Source organism: Varanus komodoensis, unplaced genomic scaffold (assembly GCF_004798865.1).
Source record: "Varanus komodoensis strain SLA01 unplaced genomic scaffold, ASM479886v1 scaffold17, whole genome shotgun sequence".
Classification (NCBI taxonomy): Eukaryota; Metazoa; Chordata; class Lepidosauria; order Squamata; family Varanidae; genus Varanus; species Varanus komodoensis.
Window position 1 is genome coordinate 12,665,664 of NW_025335505.1, and position 19,822 is coordinate 12,685,485.

The 19,822-nt window shown below is 37.4% G+C and overlaps 1 protein-coding gene across 4 annotated transcripts; it reads left to right on the forward strand.

Annotated features, from left to right (window-relative positions):
- The first annotated feature begins 6 nt into the window (after positions 1-6).
- RNMT (RNA guanine-7 methyltransferase) lies at positions 7-18,386 on the forward strand. Of its 4 annotated transcripts, none has more exons than XM_044426361.1 (11): positions 7-176; positions 1,901-2,155; positions 5,749-5,869; positions 6,593-6,715; positions 7,982-8,097; positions 8,920-8,936; positions 10,977-11,144; positions 12,184-12,301; positions 13,236-13,337; positions 15,424-15,457; positions 17,424-18,386. In XM_044426361.1, exons 2-11 carry the CDS (start codon positions 1,931-1,933, stop codon positions 17,459-17,461), a joined length of 1,062 nt encoding a protein of 353 aa, XP_044282296.1. In that variant the 5' UTR covers positions 7-176; positions 1,901-1,930; the 3' UTR covers positions 17,462-18,386. The 4 variants fall into 4 exon arrangements, with proteins under 4 accessions (XP_044282296.1, XP_044282294.1, XP_044282295.1 ...); XM_044426359.1 differs by having other exon boundaries at positions 9-176; positions 8,920-9,101; XM_044426360.1 differs by lacking the exon at positions 7-176 and adding an exon at positions 183-707 and having other exon boundaries at positions 8,920-9,101.
- The last annotated feature ends 1,436 nt before the right edge of the window (positions 18,387-19,822 follow it).

The window sequence follows — 19,822 nt, forward strand, 5'->3', positions numbered from 1 at the left end:
CCCTCCGCCCGCCTGCTTCGTTTGACCTTTCAGAGGAAGAGGAAGTGGCGGTGGTGACCTGGAGGCAAAACGCTGCTTTGAGGCGCCCACTTCCTGAGCGCGGGGCGGTGAAAACTGAACTCCGGCGGCTGTGGAGGTGGACTCTGCCTGGATCGCCAAGGGCGTAGCGCTGCCAGGTTAGGGGCAGCATCGCTGGGCGGACTGGGCGCGCGTCTCTCGGCGCGGGGTTGGGCCTGCATATCGGCTCTCCGGGCTTTCCAAGCAGCATCTCCGCCACCCCCGGCCCCGCCGAGGCCTTGAAAAGGAGCGGTTTTTACGCGGAGAGGCGGAATTGTGGCCGCTGCGATAACAGCGAGCCACTTGCCTTGGCTCCCGTCTGAGGTAGTGCCTGAGAGGCACTGGAGCGCGTTGTTGAATGCGCACGGCGGGGGCGGGGGGCGGACATACGGTGGGGCCAACGCAGGGGCAGAAGGCTGGGAAGGGAAAGCAGCCGAGAGCCCGGCTCTTCTCACGATGCTGAAGTAGCGGGTGAGGAAGGAAGGGAGCTGCGGTTTTCCAGCGGGCAGGAACAGCTTCTGAAGGTGCTCGTTAGCAGGCCTCGAGTCAGAGCGATTAGTGGATGTTCATCCTGTTTGGCTAAGAAGCTCGGAGAGTCCTCAGCGCTATTCGCAGGGTGTAACTCTCCTTGGGCATAGCCAGTTTTCTAAGTAAGTATGCATAGGATTAGTTAATGCTTCGCTTCATGTTCTTGACTCCTAATTCAGCGGATGAGATCTGCTACGATAGTAGTTAAAATGGGATCATTGAGGAACAAGATGGAGGTGGCTGCATACATGGGGCTTTCAGAACAAGCTTTGCAGGAGTACAAGAACTGTGAAGATTCTTAATACTGTTGAAATTTTTTTTTGTTTTTAACTAGGATTTATCATTAATTATTTTAATATGCTCATATTGATTTTTAAATATGTTGCCTTGGGTCTCTTTGAATAGGTAGGGTAATATTTAAAATAATGTCTTGATAAGCTTTGAGATAAAAGTTGGTATTTAAAGGTGGCTGCTTGGGTCTTATTAATACGTTGTTTATCTTTTTTTGTAAGCCGCTCCAAGGCTTTCTGCAATGGGGGCGGCATAAAAATGCTATAAATAAATAAAATAAATAAATACAGTTATTCACCAGTACAGTTAGGAGTGCATTTTCAGAATGGAGTAGTTAGTAGATTGCAAAAAGAAGCTGCACTGAATTACTCTGGAAAGGAGTTTCTGGTGGTGCTGTCACAACTGCTAGTTCCAATTGCAAAGGGTGGGTTCTTATGAAACACCATGGCAATTTTTCATACTGCCTCAAAATCAAGTTAGGTTGACTATGATCCAATTCATAGATTGAAAAAAACCAGCCTCAAATATAGCATGAACATACAAGTGAGACAGTGGCCTTATTTGTATGTAATGGCAGCAGATCATTGGTTAATTAATTTATTTGCCATGGTGTGTGCCATTACCATTTTGAATACACAATCTCTGATCTGTCCAGTTGGAGATTGCTTCATGATGTGTGATTCTGGACATTGGAATAATGGTGAGTTAAACAGCCCAGAGTTAATGTAGCAATTAATTGTAGGTTAACTGTGGGTTGTTTAATCCATTATTAAACTATAGTGCCAAGGCTTGCACATCATGGAACAACTTATGATTGGGATGATCAGTGGTTGCATATTTAACATTGTGGTAGCATGCAATGCTAGCAAATTTTGGGTTAATCTGTAATGTTTTGTCTTTATGTGTTAACTGGTTCAATGTCAACACCAACTTTATAATGTTAATATAGTATTTAGTACAATTGAGGTTTTTGCCTGAAGTCTTCCTTTGGGGAAAAACAGTAACGGAGCATTTCTGTTTGTAGTTGTTTAAGAAAAGAAGATCACTAGCTAACATGGCAGAGATACTGGAGAGTGGAAAGATAAAAAGAAAAGATGAAGAAGCTGATATTACAACTTCTGAACACTTAAAAGCTGATTCCTCTGTCACTGGAAATGATGATAAAGCTTCAGGTAAAACATATTGTGATGAAGGTCAAATGGGAGTTGGGACTGCTCATGATAACAGAAGAAAAAGGAAGATTTGTGAGCCTGAAACTGGAATTCCAGAGAAGAAAATGGTGACTATGAGATTTTGTTTATATAATCAATGTTAACATTGTAGTTAGGAATGGTGTGTGCCTTGTAAATACTTCCATACAGTAATATATTTAAAAAATTATCAAAGGATGGTTTGGATTCTTGAAGGATTCATATTTCTTTAGATTCTTTTTCCTTTGCTTGCTGAAATGTAACTTATAGCATGAATTATCACCATTACACTTACTTGGTAATTTTACTTTGAATATATAATCCTGCAGGTAGATACACGAGTGCATATGGATTGTATGATGCTTTGCTCTGCTTGATTATATGACTGCCAGGTATATGCCTATAAATTAAAGAGGCATCTTTGGGATTAAATATTGGACCAGTGAAAACATTTTTGACCAATTGACCAATCAAACATTAATAATCTCACAATATTAAAACATAAGCATTATTTGAACAAGGCTAAGCAGCATGCATGATACTTACGCTAGGTAGAACTGCAATGTTGTGAACATTAACTTTTTAAGGTATGTAATGCATTATAACTTACGGCAATATTATGTAAAGTTAATGAATGGTTCTTTAGGGCATTGGTTCCTCCCTTTGGCTTTTATCCTGAAGCACCAGGATAGGCCCTCAGTGGTAAAAATGAAAGAAAAAAAAATAAAGTGAAAGTTAAACTGTATCTGAAAAGCTAATCAGTTTTAAAAACCAGTTTTCCAAGCATCATCAGCTTCATTTGACGACAATCAAATAACATGCAGTCAGCAAGCAATATTTGACTGGTCAACTAATTAGTATGCTTACCCTTAGGTAGACAAGTAGCTGCCTATTAGAGAAGTAGTTAGTTGGAACAAGGAGAATTGGACTTCGTTGGCTTTAGAATCCATGATGTGGAACTTCCTGTTCCAGGAGGTCCATATTTCCTCTTTTGTCACATTCTGAAGTATTTTTATTTCAGTGGGCTTTTGGCTTCCTGTCAGTCTCTTCTTGCTTTTGTTTCTTTCATAAATAGCTTTGTAGCTGAAAAAAATGAAACCCAGCACCTGGTCTTTAAAATAATATATTAGTTTAAAAAAAACATGACAATGAATTGGATCTACAGTAGCACTTAGACTTGAGCTTGTGCTATAAGAAAGGGGCAGGGAGACAACTCTTGCAATCCTTCCTTCTCCCTGCAGTCCCCTTTGTCTCCTGAAAAATTGATTTGACCAATAAAATGATATTGGGTAACAGTAGAATTACCAAACATTGTCTTCCAACCCCCCTCCTCCCCTTTCCATGGGAGAACTTGGGGTTGTACGCTGATGTTTCTATTCATGGAATGACCAACTTGGATCAAATGCTAAGTTAATCACACGGGAACTTTGTCAAATGAAATGGGGAGGAGGAAACTGTTCAGTGCAGTACAAATTGTACAAAGGTTTTACAGAACCTTGTAACATGAGTTGTGGACTGAGACACAGTGAATTAATCTAGCTTCTTGGCTGAACCATGGTTATTTGGATTTTTTTACATCCTTACCTGACACTTTCCAGGCTAGGATTCTAGAGGATGGAAAGAATTTGGTTGAGGAAGCAAACAGAGGACCTTTTCCAGACTCTGAGATAAAGCCTATTCTAGTTGATAAAGCAAATAAAGAATATTATGATACAACTGAAAAAGGAGAGATCACTGATCTTAACAACAGAAAAGGAGAAAAGCTGATTCTGAAAAGACAGCAGTGAGTATTTCAGCAACAGCTTGGATTTGATTATTGAGCTCTATTTTTCAAACTCTTTATTTATTGAGCTCTACTAAGTATATGGGACTGCAGGTGGCACAGCGGTTTAAACTGCTCTGCTGCTGGGCTGGTAGATCGAAAGGCCGCCGGTTTGAATCTGCACAACAGGGTGAGTTCCTGTTTCTCCGTCCCAGCTCCTGCCAACCTTGCAGTCCGAAAGCAGGCAAATGCAAGTAGATAAAAAGGTACCACTTCGGTGGGCAGGTAACAGTGTTCCGTGCACCTCGGTGTTTAGTCATGCCAGCTACATGACCACGGAGACTGTCCGCGGACAAATGCTGGCTCCCTCGGCTAGGAAACTGAGATGAGCACCGCCCCCTAGAGTCAGGCATGACTGGACGTAACATCAAGGGGAAACCTTTACCTTTACCTTTGCTAAGTATATAGTACCTATACTATATTTTGAAACTCTTGAGAAATATGCATGAAGTACTAAAGGAAGCATGTGGTTATGTTTATGAGGTCTTGCCTCCTACTTATAAAGTAGGAAAAATAGCACATAGCATGTTATTTTTATACTTGTTACCACTGTCTGAACTAATTACATTCACACATAATGCCAAACCATAATATAATGTAACAGAAAAGAGTCTGTGTGCTCCCCATTCTTTCTCCTATCTTTCTGTACAAGCCAGAATGTCATTTCACTTCAACAAATTCCTGATTTGTTTTTACATGTGGTCCTGGAATGTGTTTTAGAATAATCTAGTTTGTTAAACAAGCCAGCAAAACAACCCAGGACTTTGGGTGGATTTTTTTCTTATGTGTATAGCACTAAACCATGGATTAGCATTACTTGAGAATTCTGGACTCTTCCCTATGGTCATACCAAGTAAGATTCTTCACTGACCAGGAGGTGTTGCTGAAAATTTTGATATCATGGTCAGATACTCTGTAAGCCAACAGTCATTTTTAAATTTCAAATTTACATAAATTGGGTGGGGCAACTAATACCTGACAAGACAGAAACAAAATTGAAAGTGATCCTGATAGGTTAGGGTATTGGGCTGAAAACAACAGAATGAAATTCAATAGACAATGCCAAATTCTACAGCAAGGAAGAAGAAACCAAATGCATCATTACAAGATGGCTTAAAAATATCACAAGAAAGATGGATCTTGAAATTGAAGATCCGAAACTGTATATGAGTCAACAATGTGATCAGTAGCTGCAAAACAAAATTACCAGTTAAGGCTGCCTTAATAGAAGTATCACTTCATAATAACATAAAGTACTGGTTTCCTTTTATTAAGCATAGGTTAGGCCTCATCTTGAAAAGGTATCCAGTTTTGGGCAGTACAGTTTAAGAAAGATGCAGACAAACTGGAAAAGGTTCAGAGGAGGGCAACAGATTATTAAAATACTGGAAACAACACTCCATAAGAAAGATGGAAAGAACTGGACATGTTTAACCTTGAGAAGAGACAATCGAGAGGAGATAGCATTCAGTATGTGAAAAGTTGTCACATGGAGGAGGGCCAGGATCTCTTCTCAATCATCGCAGGACTCAAGTTATGGCAAGCCAAATTCTGATTGAACATCAGGAAAAACTTCCTGACTATTAGAGCAGTGCGACAATAGAACCAATTACCTAGGGAGGTGGTGGGCTCTCTCATGCTAAAGACATTCAAGATGCTGCTCGACATTCATCTGCCATAGTATGATTCTTTACTGTGCAGATGCTGCCGCAATTGCGGAATGAGAAGTTAGAGGTGTGAGGATAGTGAAGTAATTCCTTGCTAATCTTTTGGATTCCCAGATGATATATCCTGTATGAACTGACTGTATATGAAGCCTAATATTTCATTATTACTCTTTCATTTGATACTTCTGAGTAGCATACTGAAGCTGTAGCAGCACATTATAATAAGCTTGAAGAAGTTGGATTGAAACAACGTAGTCTGAGTCGCATTTTCCATCTCCGAAATTTTAACAACTGGATCAAAAGTGTGCTCATTGGTATGACTATTTATTTTAAAGTTTAGGATGTGCTCATATATTCAGATGTTCATAGCTTTGTATGAAAGTAAAAGTGTGTCAATTGATGCAGTTTTCTGGGGTGGGCAGATCTCATACTGGATTCCTGAACCTAAATATTTAATAACTAAAGTCAAGTGACTATAATTCACATTTTGGCTCAGTACATTGCAGTTACTGTTAATAAGATTAATTCAAAGAATATATCTTGTCAGGGTTCTAGCATAATGGTTGGAAAATGGGTGATTAAAGCTATGAATGCTAATACCATTATGGTTTATAATCTTTTCTTCCTAAGATGGAAAAGATACTTGCTTATTCAAATAAAAATAATAATAATAATGAGAACACTGGGCATATAGTAGTAATAAGTAAATTGCCCAACATTTAACATATGTGCTAGAAAATGTCTCATGTTGTTTACCATATTTGACTTTGCTGAAATTCTTTATGCATGTATCTAGCAAAAAGTCCTATTAAACAGGTAGGCAACCACAGGATTGGAATTTTAGTATTGCTCAGATCATCTGAGTGGGAAAGCATAAAATGTAACTTTGAAAGTCTTTTACTGGTTAAATGCAAGTAAAAGTCTCTTCTCTTTTTAAATGGAGTACAATATTTTGATATTTAAATTACCTGTGTAAAATGCTAAGAATTACCAAGATGGTGCCTATATCTAAGCATGGTGTTTCTTATCTTTTCCAGGTGAATTCCTTTGCAAGGTACGGCAGAGAAAGCAAAACATTAATGTTTTAGACTTGGGATGTGGCAAAGGTGGAGACTTACTGAAATGGAGAAAAGGCAGAATCAGTAAGCTTGTGTGCACAGGTAAGACAACAAATGAATTTTATGTGGGAGATGGGACGGTTTCTGGTGTAATAGTTTCTATTTAGATGCCATGGTGATATCGCTGACTGGTAACTGCTCTGGATTTTATATTTAATTTTCATGGTTTTGGTTAAATTATAGTGAAATAGAAGGGAATATTCCTAATACTTTTGCTAGCGATCTAATTTCCATCTTTTGAAATGGATGTTTTTTTAAAAATAGCAAAACCCCAAATAGAGGGTTGACTAAAATATAGCATGACTTACACAAGTGTAATCACAGCTGGAATTGCTGCTAAAGGTGCTTCTGCTGACTTCTACTTGACTCAAGGAGTGAATGCTTGTGCAGTCAATAAGTGACAGGTTATTTTTGTTTACTTTTGAGTCTAAGTAGAAATATTTTGCAACTTCACCCTGTTGAGTAACTTGTATACACCCAGCAGTAACAAAGTAACAATCCATTTTAATTTTAGGTTGTAATACAACAACATTTGCAAAAGTCAAAGATGTATGTGAGAAGTTTTGCAAAGCACTGTATGCTAAATAGTTGTCAAATGTTTATTCACACTGTTTATATACTGTTTCACATCTAACAGGTTCTGGGTTAATGAAAGATAAAATATGAAAGGAATAAAGCACCATATTAAGTTTTTAGAATTATGTCAAATCCATGGCTGGCTAATCAAGGTGCTGAAAACAACACAGTGTTGGTTCCTGTCTCACCTCCAGAAATAAGGAATTTCACTGACAGGAGCTATCACACTGAAGGCCTGCTCTGGTTGGATTCCAGCTGTATCATAGGTCCATTTGGCACTACCAGGACTGTCTGATGCTCTTTGGAGTATCCTTGTCTCCAGTTGTTTTAGGGTTCTATGCAATAAGAACAAAACCTTAAACTTGGCCCAGTATTAAATAATGCCATTTCCTCAGTGGTGGAAATAATGCAGTTTCCTCAGCAAAGGAGTTACATACTGAAAAGAGGCAGCTCCTGATAAAATATGCCAGTACACTACTGCCGTGTACACAGTTATCTGCTGAACATAAAAGCACTTATTTATAAATGCTTATTCACAGAATTGTGCTGCTAGGCTGCATGTGGCTTATATCTACTTACCTGTGATTAGGTCCCATTGATTTTAATGCAGCTTATGTCTGAGTAGACATAATGCAACGTTGCAGTATATGTTTCCAGTTTATGCACGCTGGTATATGACAGTTATAGCTTTCTGAAGTTGTCTTTTTACTATGATTTTTTTTTAAAAAATAGATATTGCTGAAATTTCCCTACAACAGTGTGAACAACGGTACCAAGAAATGAGATACCGTGGCCATCAAAATGAACAAATTTTTGGTGTAGAATTTATAGCTGCTGACAGTACCAAGGTATAGTCCCACCATGTGTGCGTGCGTTCTTTCTTTTTGGGTAATCACTTGTGATGTGTGTGCACATTAATTGTTATAAGACAACTTTCTCTGGCCTGTGTCCTGCCAGATGTTCTGGGCTACCACTCCCTGCATTCCTGTGAATTGGCCATGCTGACTAGTGCTGTTGTGAGAGGAAGTCCTGGTTGGGAAATACCAATATTTTTATAACATGCATAAAACAAAATGCTACAAATGTGTTTTTTCCCCACCCTAAGGAGCTGCTTAATTAAAAACATTTTATTTTGTGGTGTTGCGTAATTTGGTGGTGTAGGGGAACCTTAAGTATAAAATATAATCCAGTGAGATATTCAAAAGATAATGCTTTTGTAGAAGCTATCCATAAAAAAAAAAAAAATAAAGATCCTGGCTTAAATCTGTCAGGAAGAGGCTTCTAAATCTATGGGTGTGAGAAAGGTAAAGATTTCAAAATGTCTATTTTGAAGACATATTCCTTCTGAGATGGGATGACTTTTTCAGAAGTTCATAGTGAGTTAAGACTAACTTTACTTATATATACTATATGCTATTAACAAAAGTAGTGTCTGAAAATAGCTGCTTCTAAAACATGTCTTTTTAAAAGCAAATATACCTTTACTTGCATTTATTTCTCAATGGAACAATGGGTCTTAGAGATGGTAGAGTGTAAGGGCTACAATAGCTTATATTCAGGTGGGAAAATGGAAAGAGCAGATGGATAATCAAAATGTTTGAGCTTCTCATCTTGCTGCAAATCATTGTTCTGTGATATCTCATGTAAATGTTCTCTTATATTTTTATAAGGAACTTCTGTCTAAAAGGTACAAGGATGAAAAGATGTACTTTGACATTTGCAGTTGTCAATTTGTGTATCATTATTCATTTGAGACATATGAGCAAGCTGATATGATGCTTAAAAATGCTTGTGAACAACTTTGCCCTGGAGGATATTTCATTGGCACAACTCCAGATAGCTATGAACTTGTGTAAGTGTGAATGGATAAAGCATTATGTGGGAACTGGGGTGCTTCTTGTAAATATGTACAATCTTTAAGCAGAATATTTACAAACATGGGCTTGTCAGGCACTGATTAGAAGAGTCATTCTGTAATAGTGATAACATTGGAGAATAACCACTAACCCACATTATTCATTTGATAATAGTGTTTTGTTAGCTACCTTGCCTGCAGCTTCTGGCTTGTATTTTTGTTGTTAAGAAATGAGCAAGGAACATTATCCAGAACACCAATCATATGGATGAACTTTTCAACAGATTTTAATGAGTTTGGATTTCTATCATTCTGATTTTTTGTTTTTTTCTACTCATGACATGTGGATCAAATACTTTAGAAAGGATTTGTGCCAATTTACTAATGCATATTGACTAATGCAAATTCACATATTTGCCCAAGTACACATTAGTACTAATATGTATTAGAGTAAGACCAAAATTCTGGTAAAAAACAAGATTCTGTCAGTGACGAAATAATATAGCAGAAGACACCTGACAATCTGGAAAACAAAGATAGGATAGTTCTAACAAAATGCATACATTCCTAACCATCCAGGAAATTTCCAGGCACCCTGCTTGAATGTTCAACTTTTTTCTTCCTTTAAGTCCCAGCTCTCTTACATATAGGGATGATGATGATTACTACTACTACTGCAACAACAACAACAACAACAACATTAAATTTATATTCTGCCTCTTTTCCTCTTGTAGGGACTCAGTTCTGTGTGAGAATAGTTCTCTTCTGTCCTCGCAATAACAACTCAGAGTCGCCCAGTTAGCTTCATGGCCAAGTGGGGACTAGAACCCAGATTTGTAAGGTCCCCAGTGCAACACTTGAACTACCACTCTCTCAATGAGATACAAGGAAAAACAGTGTTCCATTCAGTGTTCCATTCACTAAGAGAGAGCCTGCTTTTGCTGTTCTGACCAGTGGATAACTGCAGTCAATCACGAAAGCAGGCACTTCATTGTTAAACCTTATAACATTCATGTTTATTTCAGTTATTATAATTAAATGAGACAGTTGGGATCTGAATATCCTGCAGTAATTTTCACTGCCCTATTGCTTCCAATGAGTCTGGGCATCTGGCTACAGACCTTCTCTGGTACAGTCCTCATATCTTCCTTTTCACCATTTTTCAGAGTCTACTTTTACCTCTGGGAATGTAAAACAGAGTAGGCTTATTCTCCTGTTTGAATGCCGCAAAGCAATATATAGAAGCATTTGTCTGCATTAACTTTTACAGTGCATAGAATTTTGTCTTGAAGTATGACCATTGCTTGTGTCTTTATGTTGGGTTGGCTTTGTCCTACCACCAGTGCCAGAGCAGCTTTTCCAAGGTTGTTCAAGCTTTATGAATTGATTCTCCTGGCCTCCTTGTGTAGAATCTTGTGGGGTTGTAACCAGGCATGATCTGACTATTCATGTGGCTGTTCGAGAATGTAGTGCAGAGCCTCTCATTTTGCCGAACGTGATATGAATATGATCAGAACTGTAGAAGGACAGTAACTGCATACATGCAACTAAAAGCCAGATTTATAGGAGTGGGCTATTAAGATTGGTTAATCATTTTTGTGCTCATTTATTTTCTGTGGTGAGAATAAAAGTGGGTTATGGTGAAATAATTGGAGAAACACATTTTTGATGAGAAAGATAATTTATTGCTCTAAAAAGTACTGGGACAGGATTGTATCATTATTCTGATGTGCCTGATTTCTTTATTGAGGTTAGTGTTCAGATCATACTGTTGTGCATCGGTTGCATAAAAACACTTATAAACTTGAATAGTCTTCATTCTGTCGGGTTTTTTTTTTAATCAATTCTGTCATTTTTTGAATGCTGCCTTAGAAAGCGCTTTGAAGCTTCAGATACAGACTCGTTTGGGAATGAAATATACAAAATAAAGTTTCAAACGAAAAAGGGAGAATATCCTTTGTTTGGATGCCAGTATGATTTTTACTTGGATGGAGTGGTAAATGTTCCAGAATTCCTTGTCTACTTCCCATTGCTTGTAGAGTAAGTTCTTACTTGTAACCTTTATTTTATTTTTTAATTAAAATGGTTGCTAGAAATGCCTTCCATTGGCTGCTTAGATCCATGAGGTAGATCTAGCTTGGTCCTTGAGAGCCTGGATACATGATACTTAGATACCGCCTTGTGCTTCTCTTCTGGCTCTCTTTTATTCCCCTTTTCTTTGTGATTTGGGAAGTATATGGCACGGATGTTAAAGCCAATGTATTTCATTCTGTATATAGACTGAAAGAAGAGAAAATGAAAGAAGAGAAAACGCATAGGGGATATCCCCCCCAAACATAGCATTTTTGGTGCCCCCCCCCCCGAAAAGGTAGCAATATGGAACAGTTTTGGATTATGAACTATTTTCTTTTCGGATAAAATATTTACGACAAGGTGTTCATATTGTTACCCAGCTTTCCCTGAGATGGCGAGTTGAACTCCAAATCATTTGGAGGGTATGTGAAAAGCAATAAAGTGAATGTAGGTTTGCATGCTAAAAACAGTTGCCTATTATTCATTTCTACCCCTCCCACAATTCTTATCCACCCCCAATTAAAACAGTTTTCCTCCATGACATCAGCACTGTGTAAATTGTATATCTCTAATTTAAACCTCATGGTGAGTCTTGCTTAGATTCAAAGGTATTTTTCTTTACTGTGTGGCTAAGCTGCTGTGCTGGCCCAGATACCTTCCTTCCACCCTCATCTGCTTACAGTTTCACTGCACTGTGACTTCCAGGTCCTTCATGTGCTGTTATAAGGAACAATCAGATATATCCATAGCTGTACTCTGATGCATCACCAAACTCTGCATTATACTGAAAAAACAGAAATTTTAATTGTTGAAGAACTTTTTAGAAATGTGCTTTCATAATTATGAAAGCGGCTATATGTTCAGAGGTGGTATGAGGCAGAGAAGAATAGCTGCAATTTCCTTTCACACCACGAGGTGACACTGTGATACAGAACTAGTGCTTGGGGATTAATGTGATGTTGTGCTAATTAATCATTAATATTTTAATATAATATATTCCTTGTAGAATGGCAAAGAAGTATGGCATGAAACTAATCTACAAAAAGACTTTCCTGGAATTTTATGAAGACAAGATTAAGAATGAAGAACACAAAATGCTTTTACAACAAATGCGGGCATTGGAGGTCAGTCCTTAAATAAATACCTGTTTGCTTTAATTTTCAGTCTTGTCAGTTGTTCAGCTGCTTTTTGATTAAAAGCAGTAATCACTAAAATGTATTTCTTATCTATAAATGCAGCTTGTCTTGCACTTACATAGTTTGTGGCTTGCTGTGTTTCTTTGAGTGCGTTATCAGTACCCACACTGCACAGACAAAACACTGTAGCACTTACCTCATACAGACATGTTCACTTGGAAGAGTATTTCTTTTGTTATCATTAGAATAAAAATTTAGAATCACTCTATTTCTGGGCTTGAGACTTGTAAGTGGGTTACTGCTTAAGCAATAAACAATACTATTAAGGCATGACTGTTATAAAAAGTGCTCAATGAGTACAGAGGAGTGTTGTTGAGACCACTCTGTATACATGTAAACATGCGATTTATATATCAGTGGGACAGACTGAGCTAAAAATATTTGGGACAGCATACGTCTGGCAGATTCTAGAGCATGGTCTGAAGTGAAGCTAAGCAGGTTGGGGTCTGGTTGTTGCCAAATAGAAAGTGCTTGGGAGCTTTGAGTTGAAAGAAAGGAGGGATACCAAGGACTTAGCCTTAAAGGGATTTTACCATTAAAGGTGGCCTGAAAATTTTAAGGAGGATAAATAGAATTTCAAGGCATAGGAGTCAACAGCACAATACATTTTGTTGGGGGTAGAATAGCATTTGAAATACCATATGCCTCTTACCAGGACAGTTATGATGGCTGTGAAGAAAAATCTAATTTCTTACTGCTGGTTTCTAGCTGTTTCTTGCTCAAGAAAAGTTGACGTGTGTAGATGATTTAAAACACTTATGTCAGAATGTTCAATGATATGGGCTTCCACTTGTTTTTCTTATTTTCAATTTGCCAGCCTATGGTTTTATTTCCAGTAATTCTGTTTCATTTGTGTTTTCAGAAATATCCTGCTGATTCAAATTCTGGATTAGTCTCAGATAAAAAAGAAGACTATGAACATGTAGAAATACTTAAGAATAATGGAAAATTAAAGCTACCTCTTGTGAGTATGTGCTGAATGAGTTTCTATTCTGATTGTAAAGCTAGATCTTCCAAAAAGGACTAAATGCAGACTCAGAGCCCTGATACTGTGAGTGGCAAACATGTTTGGAAATTGTTTTGCTTGTTTCTAGGTTGCCCTTGACAAAGAACTCTTTGTTTCTTTGTGTCCATTAACAAAATATTTTTCTCTGGCACCTTTGAGAATGCATTCTCTTTTCAGATTTCCTTCTGTTTTGGTGTTTTTTGTCATATCTTTGAAAGGCTCGGTAAACGCTTGCATCAGCATTGAAGGTATATCAGTGTCCTGTCCCATTGGCCAAATATCATAGCTTGTGGCTCTGGGAATTCAAAGAATTTCGCTTCTCCACCTCAGTATTCTACATATGTGACTTTGGCTCATGCTCTGAAAGTTTATTGGTGGGCATATGTTAGATGATGTAGCACATAGGGACAGAGGTGCATGATCTTCACATAGTCATGCTTAACCTCTGTCCATGTCGAAATGGCAGAAGAGGTTTCCTCCACCTTTTATTTTCTTTTATCTAGTTTCTGCAGAATTTTGAAAGTACTCCTATGCCATTATAATGTGTTACTAGTTTCTCTGTGTGGCTGTAAATTAGAGCAGCTGCAGAGATTGCAATATGATGTTGGCTTGTGTAGGAATTAGACTCAAAGCTACTTTGAAATGTCCAGGCACTAAAAGGAAGGGGAAAATAGTTCACTCTCTGTAGTTAGTCTCTGGAATTGAAAAATTATGGGTGACATTTCTGAAAGGACACTTGTCTTCATTTGTAACCTAAGGTACATAACAGCCTTCCAAATAAATTAAAAAAAATTAGCCTAGGCAGGTTTATTAGCCTACCAGCTCTAATTTGCAAAAACCTGTTTCCTCTTTCCTGGAATCCTTTGCCTCTTCATATAAGCAAGCAGGTATTTTCAAGGCTGCCATAATTGACTAATTTAGCATAACACTTTTTAATGCTTGCAGAAAGTCTCAGGTTGCATCCTAGAGAGGATTGCTCCTTGTAGTATTGGCCAACTGCAGTGGACAACTAGCTCACTGTTTCTGTACATCTCTAGCTCTTCAGGTCATTTTCATGGGCCATCTCTGGGTATCTTAGCCAAATGAGGTGAAGCAGATAGCGACTAAGAAAAGGGCCCTTTCATTAGTGGCACCCCAGTTGTGGAATGCCCTCCCTAGAGAGCCTTACCAGATGCCCTTGTTGCGGTTTTTTGGAAGCAAGTAACAACCCTTTTTTGTCCCCAATTTTAAGAGGTGAATTAGTACTTCAGGTTTTTTAAAAAATGGTATCAGTGGGTTTTAAGATCTTTGCACTGCTGGTCTCTTGTCTATACTCCATTTTTTTAGTGTTAAATTTGTTTTTGTTTCATAGTTTTAAATCTTGTTAATTGGCATTAAGCAGTCTAGAAATGTAATAAATAAAAAACTGGTGTTTTGCCCAATGGTTTAATCCAGCTTCAGGTGTGTACATTAGCTATTCAGCTGTACTTATTAATAGTAGTATTTTTCTTTTTTGTGTGGCCCAATAGCTGAATCTCTCCGGGTGGTTTAGTCAACAAGATCAACAACTAATAATTTAAGTTTATATTACGTCAGTGGTTTAAATACAGGGTAAAGATAGCATAGTAACTGTGTGGTAGGTACTTGGTGTATAAGAAAATTTCTATACCTCAAGGAAATTTTTTCTTTAAAATATATTTAAAGTTTTTAAAATATAAAAATCTTGTTATCATTACTTCACCCAGAGAGATGACATCTCTTAAATATCCATAGTCAAACTTGCAATTCTTTGCAATTGTGGATACTGTACCCCTGATTAAAGTTACATGTGTCTTCCAAGCTTCTTATGATCAGTCAATGTCAAGGTATTTACAGATATTACTTGTTCAAGGAGAATGCTGATGTGCAGCGGTAAATGATTTAGCTTTCTGAAATCTAAAAACATAGGGCAGAAACGTTGGTGACTGAAGCATTAAAATAAAGCAAGAGGACAAATGTTTGTCACTTTGTACAAAATCAGACACATTTTTGTTCTATGTAACTTCGATATATATTTTCTTTGCAGGGTACCTTGAGTAAATCTGAATGGGAAGCAACAAGTATGTACTATGACATTGTTTGTTACTAGAGTAATTTATTCATATTTATGTCTGTAAGGTCAAGTAGCAGTTGCTCCATAAAACCAAGTTAGAGGTGTTCTTTTCTCTCTTCCCTTATCCCATTTCATCAGCTATCAGGCTAGCATAGTTTTCAGACATGGGGATTTTTCCCAACAGGAACATTTGATAAGGGAACCCACTAAGAGCAAAGTTAATACGAAAAAGTGAGATTCCTCTGGATTCCAGTTCATTCAATTTAGGTTCTTGAATGGCCAGATTCATTTCAACTGGTGATGATTTCCTAATCATTTATATAAATTAGAAATTTGTCATAAGTAGACTGTGGGCAGACTTGTGGAAGCCAACTGAAAACTGATTTAAAAATATTGAGGACATGGGGGAAGTTTCTGCCCTTCCACCTCCTTCCAAAGGCTATATGTAGCACCTGCAGGTTAGGTTGCATTAACCCGAGCCACAGACTGCTGGGCATAATAACATTATGGCACACCTAGGCTGAGCCTGTTGAAGGTTCGCAGCTGTATGGAGCACTGATACCGATAAGCTTAATCACATCTAAATCAAACCTAAGTTGCAGTTTATTTGTGCTTATCTTCTTGTTTAAGTTCTAGTGGCTGGTATTTTGTACCTCTTTGAAGTAATTTTCCAGTTTTTTGTTGGTGGCTGTAATGGTATGACATATATAGTCATGGCTTGTTCTAGCCTGACAGGTTGGGTACTGGAAAATGCATTTCAGTTCGCTGTATGGGTTTCATCGTAAAATAATTTGGAGGCCTGTAATATCTGCCAGTGATTTAATAAAAATAGGGTTTGTAGTTCTTTCTGGCATAACTGATGGGCACATCAAAGGTTTTATTTGCTCCGTTTGCCATACAAATAAAAATTAGCTGACATGAGTTCAAAGGTAATCCCAGAATAAGTATTAGCAGTAAAGAGCCTATTTAGTTAAGTCATTTGGTTTGCTGATGTGTTCTGTTCTCCAATGGTTCTATATGCTAAGCATTAGGACTGATCCTATTGTCCAGTTAACTGTGTTTATAAATTGTGAAAATCATGGAAAGCCTTTGGTTATTTTTTTCTCTTGAATGTGAACTGGAAATGTGACTTGGTGGTATAATCTCTTGATAGTTGGTAGTGATTACATAATCACATGGTACCAGTATATTCCCTGGTTCACTGTCTTGACCTGTATGACATTTAGCACATTCCAGTGATACAACTATTAGCATGTAGTATTGTATCACTTCTAATATGGAACCTTATAGGATACATAAAATCACTTTATTTATGGAAGTCATTCTCCAACTTAAGGGAGCACATGCATTTGAAATACTGAAAAACCATTGAATATATAATAGAATCTCTTTATACATGGTTACATAAACAATTCAAAAATAGTGCCTTACATTTTTTTTGAAACAGTCATATTGTATACAAATATTTTCTGAAAACTTCAGGCATGTTACTAGAAATTGTTTCAGAATTTCAGAAGCTAAAGGACCCTGTCCAATCAGATAACCCTCCAGACTGAGGATTATGCATATCCTGGGCAGGGTAGAAGGAAGCAGAGTGCTTTGGAGGAGAAGGGAGGAAGGCTGAGGTGCTGCCAGGATATCTGCCTCCTTTCCTCCCTGTCCTCCCCACAGATTGCTTCCAAGACCTCTTTCTACTCTTGTGACTTCAGAAAAGCAGCCAGTGCAGTCCTTCCTGCATCTGCTGTGTGGGGAGAGAAATAATCCCAGATCCCCAGCTGAAATGTTGGAGTGATTTACAGACTTAGTAAATGGGAATCCAGACAATCCTATGCCTGTGTAGAATTGTAAGTCAAATAATATTAACTGTGAAAACATTAAACAAAAGAAATGAGAACTGGAACCAACTTGATTTTGTTAAAAATACCTGAACTAAGATTATGCTAATATCTGTTTGTTTTTTGTCTTTTCTCCAGGCATATACATGATCTTTGCATTTGAAAAGCAACAGTAAAAAAAAAAGGTCCAGAAAGAGAGTTGAAGTGATCTAGCATCTAAAACGACTGCTGTTTTATATTTTTATGTTTAAGAATGTGCAGAACACAACCAAATTGAGCAAGCTTACTTATGAGTTATGGTTGTCTGTCTGTGACAGCTGGAATATTTCTGTTTGTGTTTGAATTTACACATGAAATAGGAATTGGAATTCTTCTGATGTTTGGGTTCTCATTTTTAACAAAGAATTTTCTGAAATACTCAGGGTATTTTCAGATACACATTTGCCACTTAATCAGCTTAAAAAACATCATGGCAGCTATTGCAGTTGATGATCTATCATAATGTAATTTCCAACCTTGTGGTATTGCAGTTGATGATCCATCATAATGTAATTTCCAACCTTGTGGTATTGCAAGTGTTGCCAAGCTTGAAATGCAAGGAATTTGGGTAATTAAAGAGTCAGAGGCTACAGATAATCAGCTCTAAATGTTGTTGGAGTTGAACCAAAATTTTTGAAGTGGTCTTCTTGCGGCAAATCTTAATTTGGAATTACCCGTTGTGAGATATTGAACTGTATAAAGTTGTAAACAAATTTGTACGTGTTGAAATAAATTGAGATTGGATCTGGTATCCACAGCAATCAATTCATAAAGCGCTTTCTGTCTGTTTGGAGTTATGTCAGTGGGTGTCTCCTTGCAGAGAAGAATCCTTTGTCAAGTAATTTAAGTAAATGCACGTGAGAGTTCTTTGTGCATTAGGATGCTAGACATCATTCATTGCTTGGGCTTTTTATCTCCATTCTACAGTGCAGTATTTTCACTGTTAATAATATGCAGTTGGTATGTGGAATGGAAAATACTTCAGAGAAATATTAATTTGTTCTCACCAGTGTGTAACTTTTCATAGTATGTGATCAGGATTAAATAGATTTCTGTACAGCTGATATGTGTCTGAGAAGTCATTTCCCAAGCTGCCTGACTGATTATGCAGAAATTTCTAAAGTAAAAGTCATGAAAGTATAAGGCCTGCATTTCAGCATTACTGAGACATGTGGAAATCTGCTGTTGTCAAATCTTTAATCAGGAAAATACTTCAAATATATTAGATGGAATGAATCATGATTTTTCACATGGATATGCACCAGTATATGATTAACAAATATTTAGTAAGAGTGTAAAAAATTTGTATGAGTATAGAAACACTGATACATGTAGTATATGTGGTAAAAATACATGTATATCATAATAATGCAAACATTTCCAACATGTAAGAGAGATGTAGGGAACTAAGACCTAGTTTCTGGAAATAAAAGATCATTGTAGCATTTGAGATTTTAGGAAGAATCACATGTGATTAACGTCTGCTCCATACAGTGAAATACTTGCTCATAGGAAATACATATTAGATTTTAGTCTTTCTTTTTCCCTAACATGGCAGTTTTTAATGTATAATTTTCTGTGTGTTTGCTGTAAGGAAGTTTACCATATGAGCTCCTCTACAAATGATATAATCAAGAAATGGGTTTACATTTATTTGCAAGAACTTTCTCAGAAAACACATGCCATGGTTTATAATTATAGACAAAACCTTTATTTACAAGTTGCAGTCATTTTAAGGAAGTCTGTCTTCTTTGGGAACGGTTCAGTCCTGAGAAAGACCTGCATTGTCGTGTGTGCCCTTAAATGAGTCATTTAAATGAGCTACATCAGCAATGGTCTGCATTCCTATTTTTAGAAGATTATTCTTTGCATAGTCATCTGTAAATATATTTTACCACACAATCCCTTTGTATGTAGGAACAGTGGCAGTAAAATGAAGTGCATGTGCCTACAGGGCAGCATTACATACAGCTGTGTAAATCTCTCTCTTGTATGATACAGAGAAATTCATAAAGATGCTACATTGAATTTCAGAATCACATTCTTCAAGTGGAGTGGAACATTTGGCCAAACCTTTTGTCATACCTTGGTATGAAATTGCAGGAGGTATAGTTGGGCTCAGACAAAATGTTCGGATCTAGCGTCTAGGCTTCCATTCCTGTTCCAGGTAGAATTAAAGAAAGTGCCCCTTAATCCTCTGAAAGGTGGAGTTCTTTGAGCATAGTCCTCTGGATTGATTGGTCCTCTGGATTGATTACTTGGTGGGAGTCACTGAGACTTGCCAACTCATTTTAACCTAATTATTCTACATATCTTTAGTTGTACTACCTGGAAGAAATGTGAGATAAAATCTTCCTAAAGGTAAGATAGGAATTGAATGTGAATATAAACACTCTTGGTTAGTATCACAGAATGTGTAGCATTTTCTGTAAATTTACTGTGCTTACTTTGCTACATTTAGCTATAAAAAAGTTTTTTAGAACGTGTGTTCAGGTGAC

Excerpts from the sequence above, each read along its gene's own strand:
- RNMT (XM_044426359.1), top strand. The coding sequence starts at position 1,931 with ATGGCAGAGATACTGGAGAGTGGAAAGATAAAAAGAAAAGATGAAGAA. Across the intron at positions 6,716-7,981 it reads CAGTAAGCTTGTGTGCACAG|ATATTGCTGAAATTTCCCTA; the intron begins GTAAGACAACAA and ends TTTAAAAAATAG. Across the intron at positions 13,338-15,423 it reads GAAAATTAAAGCTACCTCTT|GGTACCTTGAGTAAATCTGA; the intron begins GTGAGTATGTGC and ends TTTTCTTTGCAG.